The sequence below is a fragment of the Pseudophryne corroboree genome, chromosome 2 (genome assembly GCF_028390025.1).
Source record: "Pseudophryne corroboree isolate aPseCor3 chromosome 2, aPseCor3.hap2, whole genome shotgun sequence".
In the NCBI taxonomy this organism is placed as follows: Eukaryota; Metazoa; Chordata; class Amphibia; order Anura; family Myobatrachidae; genus Pseudophryne; species Pseudophryne corroboree.
This window is the reverse complement of record NC_086445.1, coordinates 68,524,710-68,538,843: the sequence shown is the minus strand read 5'-3', so window position 1 is coordinate 68,538,843 and position 14,134 is coordinate 68,524,710. Positions and strand designations below refer to the sequence as shown.

The following is a 14,134-nucleotide window of genomic DNA, read 5'->3' as shown; positions in this document are numbered from 1 at the left end:
GCAAGACCCATGGGTCCAGGGCAGATTGAACCCAGAGCTGACTGAAAAGTTTCAGACGTGCTCCCACCCGAGCGGACTCCCGCAAGGGAGCCCCAGCGTCATGCTGCAGATTTGGCAGAAGCAGGGGTTGATTTCTGCTACTGTGATCCTGGGGACGCTGTGGACTTTTTTCCTCTTCCCCTCCCTCTACCTGCAAAGAAAGGGAAACCTTTACCCTTTTTGTATCTGTTGGGCCGAAAGGACTGCATGTGAGAGTGATGTGTCTTTTTCGCTGGCGCAGGAACATAAGTCAAGAATGTCGACTTACCTGCGGTAGCCGCAGAGACTAAAGCATCCAGCCCATCTCCAAACAAGGCCTCACCTTTATACGGGAGAGCCTCCATATTTCTTTTGGAATCTGCGTCAGCATTACATTGGCGAATCCACAACGCCCTCCGAGCTGAGACTGCCATGGTAGCAGCTTTTGAACCCAAGAGCCCAATATCTTTCATGGCTTCTAGCATGTATGTAGCAACGTCTTTGATATGACCTAACGTTGGGAGTATCTCGTCTCTATCTATCGTGTCAATTTCAGATGACAAGTTGTCTGACCATTTTTTGATAGCACTACTCACCCACGCACAAGCAATGGTGGGCCTGAGCAACGTGCCATTGGCCACATAAATAGATTTTAATGTAGTCTCCAACTTGCGGTCTGCCGGCTCCTTTAGTGAAGCCGTCCCAGGCGCAGGGAGAATAACCGTTTTAGTTAATCGTGACAGGGCACTGTCTAAAGCGGGGGGTGACTCCCACCTTTTCCTGTCCTCTGCCGGGAAAGGATAAGCAACCTGAATTCTTTTGGGAATCTGAAATTTATTTTCAGGGTTTGCCCTAACTCCGTCAAACAGAGTATTTAGCTCGTGAGAAGGAGGGAAAGTTACATTAATTTTCTTTTCCTTATAAAAATAAGCCTTCTCCTGAGGTAAAGGAGGGGCTACCGTTACTTCTAAGACCTCCTTTATAGCAACAATCATGTATTGAATGCTTTTTGCCAATTTAGGATATATTCCCCTGGAATTACTAGTGTTGACACAGGAATCAGAGTCCGTGTCGGTATCAGTTTGTACTATTTGTGCAAATAGCCTCTTATGTGACCCAAAGGGGTCCCCTGTGGATGAAAAAGCAGAACTATGAAAAATCACATCTTCCACTGATTTTCTCCAGTTTTCTGCATGAGACTCAGACTTATCCAATCTCTTACTGATATGATTCACACTATCACGTAATTCTTTCACCCATTCAGGCTCGTGGTGTGCCGGCAGCTCCACCACATTACAACTCTGTGACCCTAAAATGGCTCCCTCAGTGGAAGAGCTCCCTGCCTCAGACATGTCACACACGTGCACAACCACACCACAGACACTCCGGGACTTATAGGGGACAGACCCACAGTAAAATCTGTCAGAAGGACACAGAAAGGATTTGCCGGTTCACAACTCAGCGCTAGTGATATAATCTCTGTGTAACACAAAATGCCCACAGACCTGTAGCGCTTTTATAATGACAAATTCACCATACAGCACCAATTTATACTGTGCCCCCCCTGTTTTGCACCCTGATACTTGGTTCAGAAGTGGAGGAGGACCAGCGTTCTTCTCGGCAGCTTGATAGGAGAAAAAATGGCGCTGAGCAGTGTGCTGGCTGACTGAGGAGGAAGCCCCGCCCCCGTAATGGCGCGTTTCCCCTCAGACTTTTCAATACTATTTTTTATACTGGCGGGGGTAGGACTGTGCCTCAGCATTTTATGTCCCCTTGTTAGCCAGTTTTGAGTAGGTTCATGCTGCCCAGGGCGCCCCCCTTCCCCACGCCCTGCTGTGCCTGTGTAGATCGGTAGCATGGCGCGCAGCGTTCCCTCCCGCTGCGCGGTACCTTTTAGCCGTCACGATGACTGAAGATCCTCTTCTGTACACTCACCTGTCTTCTGACTTCTGGCTCTGCAAGGGGGGTGACGGCAGGCTGTGGGAGTGAGCGCATAGCCGCAGCTAGTGTTCAGTACCCTTCAGGAGCTAATGGTGTCCTGTCAGCCAGAAACATAGCCATGAACTATCCAGGAAGTTGGTTCCTACTTCTGCCCCCTAAGTCCCACGAAGCAGGGAGACTGTTGCCAGTTGTCCTCCCTGAAAATAAAAAACCTAACATAAAGTCTTTCAGAGAAACTCAGTAGAGCTCCTCTGGAGTGCATCCAGTCTGCCTGGGCACATTTTCTAAACTGAGGTCTGGAGGAGGGGCATAGAGGGAGGAGCCAGTTCACACTCTGAAAAAATCTTAAAGTGCCCATGGCTCCTGCGGAACCATCTATACCCCATGGTACTGAAGTGGACCCCAGCATCCTCTAGGACGTATGAGAAATACTCTTTGCACCCGTCATTCCATAACTGTGCTGTGGACGCTCCTCTCTCCTCTTCCTGCTCAGCTTTGTCATGAGAGATACCGGCTCAGGCTGTGCCAAGCAGGCAGATAAGGAGGAGGAAGGGGTGCAGTGTGAGGCAGAAAGAGAAGGAGGAGGAAGGGGTGCGGTGTGAGGCAGAGGGAGAAGGAGGAGGAAGGGGTGCGGTGTGAGGCAGAGGGAGAAGGAGGAGGAAGGGGTGCAGTGTGAGGCAGAAGAAGAAGGAGGAGGAAGGGGTGCGGTGTGAGGCAGAAGGAGAAGGAGGAGGAAGGGGTGCAGTGTGAGGCAGAAGGAGAAGGAGGAGGAAGGGGTGCGGTGTGAGGCAGAGGGAGAAGGAGGAGGAAGGGGTGCGGTGTGAAGCAGAAGGAGAAGGAGGAGGAAGGGGTGTGGTGTGAGGCAGAGGGAGAAGGAGGAGGAAGGGGTGCGGTGTGGGAACCCTACACCCAGCAGGGAAGTCCTGGTGGAAGGGAAGTGATGTTTATTCTAACTCATTTTTACTTTAAGATTAGATGGACTGATCTATTAGACAATCTAGGCTCCTGCATAGGGCCTGGACGACTCTAACCCGTTTTTGTGGCGATCTTTGACAAATAGATGGGTAAATAGAGGGCCCAAATCAGTATCCTGCCTAGGGCCCCATGGGGCCTTAATCAGGACCAAGGTGGAGTGCGTGAGCTCATCTGAGGCATTGTTGCAGTTACGTGTCCAACTTGATCCATCTACATGGACAGCAGGAGGCTCAGTTATTGCATTATTTAGGTGCACTGAGCAGGCTGCATACCCATAACCTCCAGCATGGCTGAGCAGATAATCAGTGCAAATTAGGAAATGGGGTGTGGCCATGACCAAAGGGGGCATGGCCTGCAGCGCTCCCATAGGAATAGGAAACATTGAAACCTGGTAGAAAGCCCTTTATGGCCGGTACAGACCATAAAAAAACTGTACTGTACCAGGCAAAACATACAGTTGGAGGGTATGTATACACTGCATCTCACATGTTACACATACACACGCATCACCCTGCATCTCACATGTTACACATACACACGCATCATCCTGCATCTCACATCTTACACATACACACGCATCACCCTGCATCTCACATGTTACACATACACACGCATCATCCTGCATCTCACATGTAACACATATACACACATCACCCTGCATCTCACACGTTACACATACACACGCATCACCCTGCATCTCACACGTTACACATACACACGCATCACCCTGCATCTTACATGTTACACATACACACGCATCACCCTGCATCTCACATGTTACACATACACACGCATCATCCTGCATCTCACATGTTACACATACACACGCATCATCCTGCATCTCACATGTTACACATACACACGCTTCACCCTGCATCTCACGTTACACATACACACACATCACCCTGTGTCTCACGTTACACATACACACGCATCACCCTGTGTCTCACGTTACACATACACACGCATCATCCTGCATCTCACATGTTACACATACAGACGCATCACCCTGCATCTCACACGTTACACATACACACGCATCACCCTGCATCTCACATGTTACACATACACACACATCACCCTGCATCTCACACGTTACACATACACATGCATCACTCTGCATCTCACATGTTACACATACACACGCATCATCCTGCATCTCACATGTTACACATACAGACGCATCACCCTGCATCTCACATGTTACACATACACACGCATCATCCTGCATCTCACATGTTACACATACACACGCATCATCCTGCATCTCACATGTTACACATACACACGCATCATCCTGCATCTCACATGTTACACATACACACGCTTCACCCTGCATCTCACGTTACACATACACACACATCACCCTGTGTCTCACGTTACACATACACACGCATCACCCTGTGTCTCACGTTACACATACACACGCATCACCCTGCATCTCACACGTTACACATACACACGCATCACCCTGCATCTCACATGTTACACATACACATGCATCACCCTGCATCTCACATGTTACACATACACACGCATCACCCTGCATCTCACACGTTACACATACACATGCATCACCCTGCATCTCACATGTTACACATACAGACGCATCACCCTGTATCTCACATTACACATACACACACATCATCCTGCATCTCACATGTTACACATACACACACATCATCCTGCATCTCACATGTTACACATAGAGACGCATCACCCTGCATCTCACACGTTACACATACAGACGCATCACCCTGCATCTCTCATGTTACACATACAGACGCATCACCCTGCATCTCACACGTTATACATACACACGCATCTCCCTGCATCTCACATGTTACACATACACAAGCATCACCCTGCATCTCACATGTTACACATACACACGCATCACCCTGCATCTCACATCTTACACATACAGACGCATCACCCTGCAACTCACATGTTACACAAACACACGCATCATCCTGCATCTCACACGTTACACATACACACGCATCATCCTGCATCTCACACGTTACACATACACACGCATCATCCTGCATCTCACACGTTACACATTACACATACCTTCCTACCGCTATGTCTGTCTTTGCCCTGTTTTGTTCTATAACTGTTGTTCTAATTGTAAAGCGCAACGGAATATGCTGCGCTATATAAGAAACTGCTAATAAATAAATAAATACAACACATCACCCTGCATCTCACATGTTACACATACACACGCATCACCCTGCATCTCACATCTTACACATACACACGCATCACCCTGCATCTCACATCTTACACACACACAAGCATCACCCTGCATCTCACACGTTACACATACACAAGCATCTCCCTGCATCTCACATCTTACACATACACACACATCATCCTGCATCTCACATGTTACACATACACAAGCATCATCCTGCATCTCACACGTTACACATACACACGCATCACCCTGCATCTCACATCTTACACATACACACGCATCACCCTGCATCTCACATCTTACACATACTCACGCATCACCCTGCATCTCACATGTTACACATACACAAGCATCTCCCTGCATCTCACATCTTACACATACACACGCATCACCCTGCATCTCACATGTTACACATACACATGCATCACCCTGCATCTCACATGTTACACATACACACGCATCACCCTGCATCTCACACGTTACACATACACAAGCATCACCCTGCATCTCACATCTTACACATACAGACGCATCACCCTGCATCTCACATCTTACACATACACACGCATCACCCTGCATCTCACATGTTACACAAACACACGCATCATCCTGCATCTCACACGTTACACATACGCACGCGTCATCCTGCATCTCACACGTTACACATACACACGCATCATCCTGCATCTCACACGTTACACATACACACGCATCATCCTGCATCTCACACGTTACACATACAACACATCACCCTGCATCTCACATGTTACATATACACAAGCATCACCATGCATCTCACACGTTACACATACACACGCATCACCCTATATCTCACATCTTACACATACACACGCATCACCCTGCATCTCACATCTTACACATACACACGCATCACCCTGCATCTCACACGTTACACATACACACGCATCACCCTGCATCTCACATCTTACACATACACACACATCATCCTGCATCTCACATCTTACACATACACAAGCATCACCCTGCATCTCACATCTTACACATACACACGCATCACCCTGCATCTCACATCTTACACATACACACGCATCACCCTGCATCTCACACGTTACACATACACAAGCATCACCCTGCATCTCACATCTTACACATACACACGTATCACCCTGCATCTCACATCTTACACATACACACGTATCACCCTGCATCTCACATCTTACACATACACACGCATCACCCTGCATCTCACATCTTACACATACACACGCATCATCCTGCATCTCACACGTTACACATACACAAGCATCACCCTGCATCTCACATCTTACACATACACACGCATCACCCTGCATGTTATACCAGAAATAAAAGATCTAACCTGAGGAATTGCTGACAAACCACGCAATGAGCCACACAGGACAGTGGTGACAATAGCAGAATTGGCACAAGACAGGGGCACAATGGTCTGATACACTCTATCTCCCACCTATTACTTGTGTGTAACCTCTGCAGTGAGAGATATGAGGCTGGGCAATGACGGAACACTGCACTGAGAGTACCTCTGGGTACAGGATGAGGCGCTCACACATCACTGGGATTGTACTCTAACACCTCACTACTGAGCCGCCTTCTCCAATCACTTCCAGCTCCACCTTCCGCTTTATGCCAGTGCTATTCTCCAGGGTCTCATTCACTTCCACCTACCTCCCAAAGCTGATAGCACTGCGGATAAATGGAACAGGCTCATTACTGTTATAGCAGTGTGGTGTGTGTGTGTGTGTGTGTGTGTGTGTGTGTGTGTGTGTGTGTGTGTGTGTGTGTGTGTGTGTGTGGGTGGGGGGGGGGCATACATGTGCGTCAGTGGCGTAACTAGAAATTTTTCTCCCCCAAGCCAAAAAATTCTTCGGCGCCCCCCCCCCCCCCCCCTTCATGCTCCATAATTGGTAGCAAGAAAGGGATAAATATGCGCGCGCCGAAAAAGGGGCGTGGTTTTGCTGGAGTGGGCGTGGTTTCTCATAAAGGGGCGTGGCATTGCAGGAAAAGACTACCTTATACCCCAGTTTTGCAACCTGCACGCCCATACGTTGGCCACCACAGGAAAGAAAAATAATCCTGATTCATGCCCCTTACATTATTTGTCATTTTTCCTCCTTATAGTAATGCCCAGTATACATTATGCCACATACTGCAATGGCCCTTAGACATTATGCCGCACACAATAATGCACGACACAATATGCACACACTGTAATGCCCCCGACACATTATGCCACACACCGTAATGTCTGTGACACATTATGCCACACACCGTAATGTCTGTGACACATTATGACAGGAATCGCAATGCCCGTTATACATTATGCTACACACTGCAATGCCCCTGATACATTATAGCACATACAATGTCTGTGACACATTATGACACACACCGCAATGTCCGTGATACATTATGTCACACACTGCAATGCCCGATACATTATAGCACATACAATGCCTGTGACACATTATGCCACACACTGCAATGACCTTGAGACATTATACCACAATGCCCGTGATATAGTATACCATACTCCGTAATGCCTGTGACACATACCGCAATGCCCTGCCCGTTATACCCTATGCCACACATCGCAATGCCCGTTATGTATTATGCCACACTGCAATGACCCTGAGACATTATACCACATACCACAATGCCCGTGATATAGTATACCACACACCGTAATGCCTGACACATTATGACACACACCGCAATGTCCGTGATACATTATGCCACACACTGCAATGACCCTGAGATATTATACCACATATCACAATGCCCGCGATATAGTATACCATACACCGTAATGCCTGTGACACATTATGACACACACCACAATGTCCGTGATACATTATGCCACACACCGTAATGCCCATTACACATTAAGTCCTACAGTAAGGCTTCTAATTACTTTTCAATTACCTGCTCGTTGTCAGGGGTTTCATGCACTGGGTGTCATGCTCGTTGCCAGGGGTTTCATGCTCTTGGTTCCATGCACGGTGCCAGGGGTTTTCATGCTCAGGGTGTCATGCTCGTTGCCAGGGGTTTCATGCACTGGGTGTCATGCTCGTTGCCAGGTGTTTCATGCACTGGGTGTCATGCTCGTTGCCAGGTGTTTCATGCACTGGGTGTCATGCTCGTTGCTAGGAGGTAGTCCTTGTTGCTAGGGCTGTGCTCCCAGTGCCACATATGTCCCCAGTGCCAGATATTCCCCCACGGTGCCAGGTACTTACATGCCCCAGTGCCAAATATAGTCGTCGTCCCCATGTGCCAGGTACACATATACCCCCCCAGTGCCACATATGCCCCCAGTGCCAGATATTCCCCCCCAGTGCCACATATGCCCCCAGTGCCAGATATGTCCCCAGTGCCATATATTCCCCCCCAGTGCCAAATATGCCCCCAGTGCCATATATGCCCCCAGTGCCAGATATTCCCCCCCCAGTGCCAGATATTCCCCCCGTGCCATATATGCCCCCAGTGCCAGATATTCCCCCCCAGTGCTAGATATTCCCCCCGTGCCATATATGCCCCCAGTGCCAGATATCCCCCCCAGTGCCATATATGCCCCCAGTGCCAGATATTCCCCCCCCCAGTGCCATATATGCCCCCAGTGCCAGATATTCCCCCCCAGTGCCATATATGCCCCAGTGCCAGATATCCCCCCCCCCGTGCCAGATATTCCCCCCAGTGCCAGATATTCCCCCCAGTGCCATATATGCCCCAGTGCCAGATATCCCCCCCCCAGTGCCATATATGCCCCCAGTGCCAGATATTCCCCCCCTGTGCCATATATGCCCCCCGTGCCATATATGCCCCCAGTGCCAGATATCCCCCCCGAGTGCCATATATGCCCCCAGTGCCAGATATTCCCCCCCAGTGCCATATATGCCCCAGTGCCAGATATCCCCCCCCAGTGCCAGATATTCCCCCAGTGCCAGATATTCCCCCCCAGTGCCAGATATGCCCCCAGTGTCAGATATTCCCCCCCAGTGCCATATATGCCCCCAGTGCCAGATATTCCCCCCCCAGTGCCATATATGCCCCAGTGCCAGATATCCCCCCCCAGTGCCAGATATTCCCCCCAGTGCCATATATGCCCCAGTGCCAGATATCCCCCCCCCAGTGCCATATATGCCCCCAGTGCCAGATATTCCCCCCAGTGCCATATATGCCCCCCGTGCCATATATGCCCCCAGTGCCAGATATCCCCCCCCAGTGCCATATATGCCCCAGTGCCAGATATCCCCCCCCCAGTGCCAGATATGCCCCCAGTGCCAGATATTCCCCCCCAGTGCCATATATGCCCCAGTGCCAGATATCCCCCCCCCAGTGCCAGATATGCCCCCAGTGCCAGATATTCCCCCCAGTGCCAGAAATGCCCCAGTGCCAGATATTCCTCCCTCCCCCCCGTGCCATATATTCCCCCAGTGCCAGATATTTACCCCCCTCCCCCCCCCCCTTGCCGTCGCTTTTTGGAGGGACACGGAGGGCACAGCTCGTCTCTCCTGTGTCCCTCCTGCTGCATCATCTCCGGCGGCCGCGGGTCTAATAGGGGGAAGTGCCGGTTCGTGAGCCAATTAGAGCTCACGGACGGCACTTCCCCCTATTAGACCCGCGGCCGCCGGAGATGATGCAGCAGGAGGGACACAGGGAGGCGCGCTGTGTGCCCTCCGTGTCCCTCCAACAAGCGGCGGAGGGAAGGAGACTGCAGACTGACATGCGGACGCTCGTCCGCATGTCAGTCTGCTGTAAATCAGTGGCGCCCCCGCAGCCCCTCGCCCCCAAGCCACCGCGAGGACTGCGGGGGCAGTAGTTACGCCACTGGTGTGCGTGATGAATGTGCCACTGTCTGTGCATCAGGAACATCCTCAGGGGGAGGGAACGGGTAGGACTATGTATTTTATATATATATATATGTATATATATACAGTATATCTGTACAGGTTGAGTATCCCATATCCAAAATGCTTGGGACCAGAGGTATTTTGGATATCGGATTTTTCCGTATTTTGGAATAATTGCATACCATAGTGAGATATCATGGTGATGGGACCCAAGTCTAAGCACAGAATACATTTATGTTACATATACACCTTATACACACAGCCTGAAGGTCATTTAATACAATATTTGTATTACTTTTTAGTATTAAACAAAATTTGTGTACATTGAGCCATCAGAAATCAAAGGTTTCACTATCTCAGTCTCACTCAAAAAATGTCCGTATTTCGGAATATTTGGATATGGGATACTCAACCTGTATCATCCATCACTGTCTATGCATCAGGAACATCTTCAGGGGGATGGAACGGTGAGGACTGCGCATTATTTGCTCTGTGTTAGAGCGCACTTGTCAGATCACAGCTGATGCAGCTACTGTGTGTGATAACCCATCACTCATGAGATGCAGCCAATCAGCTCATTAGGTATTGCTGACATCACGGAGGGTACAGTAAGCTAAATGGGAAATGCAGAAGGCCATTTTGTGCTGTTTGGAAGAGTCGCGCTGGATGGGGCAATTACCCAACATGCATTACAAGAAATGGGCATTTATACTTGTGGTGCGAAAATGTATACCACACACAGACACACACTCACTCTATATATATATATATATATATATATATCTCACCACGCTGACCATTCTTGCATAAAGTTTCTGTATGTCACAATAGTCAGGCCCGGCGACAGGGGGGGGGGGGACAAAAGGGACACCTGTACAGGGCCCTGAGGTTCATGGACACAAAAAATGGGGCCACAGCACCTAATTATGCTTTTTAAAATGTATGCTTCAACTGCTCAATTTAAGAAAACAATTAACAGACCCCTCCTTTTACCCCGTCACTTTGTCCAGTTCCTGTGGTCCGTGCTGTATTGTCGTCATTACACATATCCCTGCCACCACCATCAAAGAGCGGGGTAGCCCAGCAGGAAAACCGCATTAAGTTGACAATGACAAAAGGTTGACATGTCTTAGGTCGACACTGAGAAAAGATTGACAATCATTAGGTTGGCACCAACAAAAGGTCAAAACATGAAAATGTCGACATGGAAAATGGTCAAAATAACTTTTTTATTTTTTGGAACACGGGAACCTCAATAAGTGTACCGCGTCCCCTTGCAGGTTACTATTCCCAACATAGTCCACGCACCCGTATGAAAAAAAGTTGCAAAAAAATGCAAAATACCCCTTAAAAAGCGGTGTCAATGTGTCGACCATTACGATGTCGACAATTTGAACCTATGTCACACATTGTGTCCCCCCAGTAATTCCACTACACACTGTCCCCCACAGTAATACCACACATTCCCCCGCCACCCAGTAATTCTACAAATTTGCCCCACAGCAATCAAATTATTAAAATAAAAAAATAAATAAAAAAAAACACTGTCCCCAACCTCCAACTCCTTCTCAGCACTGAGATGCAGCACAGAGCAGGCGAGAGGACGTGTGGGCAGAAAGGCATCCTGGCATGAGTGGCCTATGAGTCAAGGAAAGGGCACTGCGCTGCCCAAGCCTGATAAAAATAACAGCAGCAGCCCGCAGTGGAGCGCCCGGCATCTCTGCCTGGTGGCGGCACACCCGACAACCGCATGCAGCACACTAGTGTGCCGCGGCACAGCAGTTGATAAATGCTGACATAGAGGATTACTACTACAATTCTGAAAAACATTACGCTATAGAGATAGCTACTGACTCACTGTCTCAACACAGTGACTCGAATCATCAGGAAGTATGAATGATTCGAGTCACTCACTGTTTAATGATTGGAGACAGCTGCAGCAGCAGCCTCTCTCAGCCAGAGGGAGGAGACTCAGCGTGTCCTTCAGTCAGTGTGTTCTGCTGAGTGTCTTTAGCTGTGATTGGCCAGAGGCTATACCAGGTGACACCCAGTGGGAGGGGGGAGGGAGCAGTCACGACTCACCAGTCATTGAGTGCTGTCCTGATCCATTTCATGAATCATGATTCATCCTGAGTCTACCGGTGAGTTGAGACACCTCTGTGACTCAGTGGATGGATCTGATTCATGCAGCATAAGCCTGCAGGAGGTGGAGCCCCTGTGGTACAGTGTTCTCAACTTACTGTTCCTGCTCAATGTGATTGTGGGTGGCAAACTCCCTGGAGGCTAGATAGTGGATAATGTAATAAATACAAGCCCACCTCAAATCATCCAATTAGCAAAGTATGCAAAGTAAAAAAAAAAATGTTTTTATTTGGTTTAGTTACAGACTGAATGATGTGTTTCATGGCTGTTAAGCTTTCTCTCCTCAGCCAGAAGTAATGTGCATATACTGTAACTAGTATGCAATAAGTGCTTATTAATAATATATCAACATAACACTGAATCTATGTTAATATATTATTAACAATCAGTGCATAAGCAGCTGCCTCCCCCAGATGCACTGCACAATCACTGCAGCTGAATAACTCCCTCCATGAGTCCAGCACTGATCTGCCAGCACTGGCAACTCACTGATTCATGTGCAGTCTCTGCAATACATTCCACTACAAATGAGTCATGACTCATGTGCCGAGACACTGACTCGAGACACTTCACTGAACTGAGTCATGTGTCTCTACTCAGTTCAGTGAATCACTTTGCCCATGACTATTAAATACGCTATCCTAAAAGAGACTACACTGTGATAACTTATTATACAGCGCCACCTATTGTTCCTCCAGTACAAGCACTTAAGTAACGCTCACATACAACTGTTCTTTACTCCGACAATGATTGCACCACAGATTTTTAATTTTATTAATAGTTGCTGTGAGCACAATATATCCCTATTTTGTTGGAAATTGTTTTGCATACATAATATATCTTTCAACACATTTAATAATAATACCCATTGCAATTAGGCATGTGGAATGCAGAATGAAAGGGTATAACTTTGGTTTTCCTTTCTCAGCATTGCCGTCTGTGGTCGGAGAAAAGGACAAGCTGTGTCACACATCTCCTGGAATCTGAATACAAATGATGTTACTTGTATCATACTCTCACCGAATAGATCATTTTTAATTGGATTTATTTTTGCATTTGATATTTTAGAGCCTAATTAGATTTAAAATGTTCTCCGGTCAATGTACAAGGCAGATGTTTACAAAGTTTTTATTATTTTGAGAATTAATCAGGTTCTTCTTTTGTTTTGAAAGAAAAGGTCAGAAAAGCAGAGACGTAAACACACAAACCTAAAACATTAACGTTTTAAACAACAAGACTTTTAATTGGCTAAAAGGCTAATACCTTGTTCCACCAGATTTATTTACTAAATATCTATCTATCTATCTATCTATCTATCTAATGCTCATTTTCATTTTCTTTCTGATCTCCTCTTAAAAATTTCTCTGGTCCATGTTCAGTGTGGTGCACACGGGGATACCAAACAACTGATTACTTTTCTCCATGTAAATAGGCTGAATGACTGAGTAGAAGATTGAAGACATGCATAATGTTATTTCAAGAAAGCAATTAATTTGCAATATCACAATAATCCAATTGTACTGTACATTATCCTTTCTAAGGGGTACCAACAAATCTATCCAGACTATTTTAAGATATGTTTAGAGAATAAGCAATAATTCATCCATTTTCCTGGTTTCTCTGCTTTATTTTATGAAATAGCAGGTTTTCATCCACGATGTCTCTGTACATTGCTGCATTCATCTTTCCCTCTATCCTGACTAGTCTCCCAGCTCCTGCCGCTGAGACACATCCACACAGCATGATGCTGCCACCACCATGTTTCACTGTAGGGATGGTATTGGCCTGGTGATGAGCGGTGCCTGGTTTCCTCCAAACATGACGCCTCGCATTCACACCAAAGAGTTCAATCTTTGTCTCATCAGACCAGATAATTTTGGCCCTCATTCCGAGTTGTTCGCTCGCTAGCTGCTTTTAGCAGCATTGCATACGCTAGGCCACCGTATCTTAGCTTAGCAGAAGTGCGAACGAAAGATTAGCAGAA

General features: G+C 47.6%; 1 protein-coding gene across 4 annotated transcripts in view; it reads right to left on the bottom strand.

Annotated features, from left to right (window-relative positions):
* The window catches only part of LOC134999232 (cyclic nucleotide-binding domain-containing protein 2-like), a 713,550-nt gene that overhangs the window by 642,558 nt on the left and 56,858 nt on the right, over positions 1–14,134 (bottom strand). For 2 of the 4 annotated variants that reach the window (XM_063951412.1, XM_063951413.1), the window contains exon 1: positions 11,002–11,144. The exons of the other annotated variants lie outside the window; for them this stretch is intronic. In XM_063951412.1, the coding sequence (XP_063807482.1) occupies positions 11,002–11,106 (105 nt within the window). In that variant the 5' untranslated portion in view covers positions 11,107–11,144. Of the gene's footprint in view, positions 1–11,001; positions 11,145–14,134 lie in introns of those variants that run through there. 4 annotated transcript variants of the gene reach the window in all.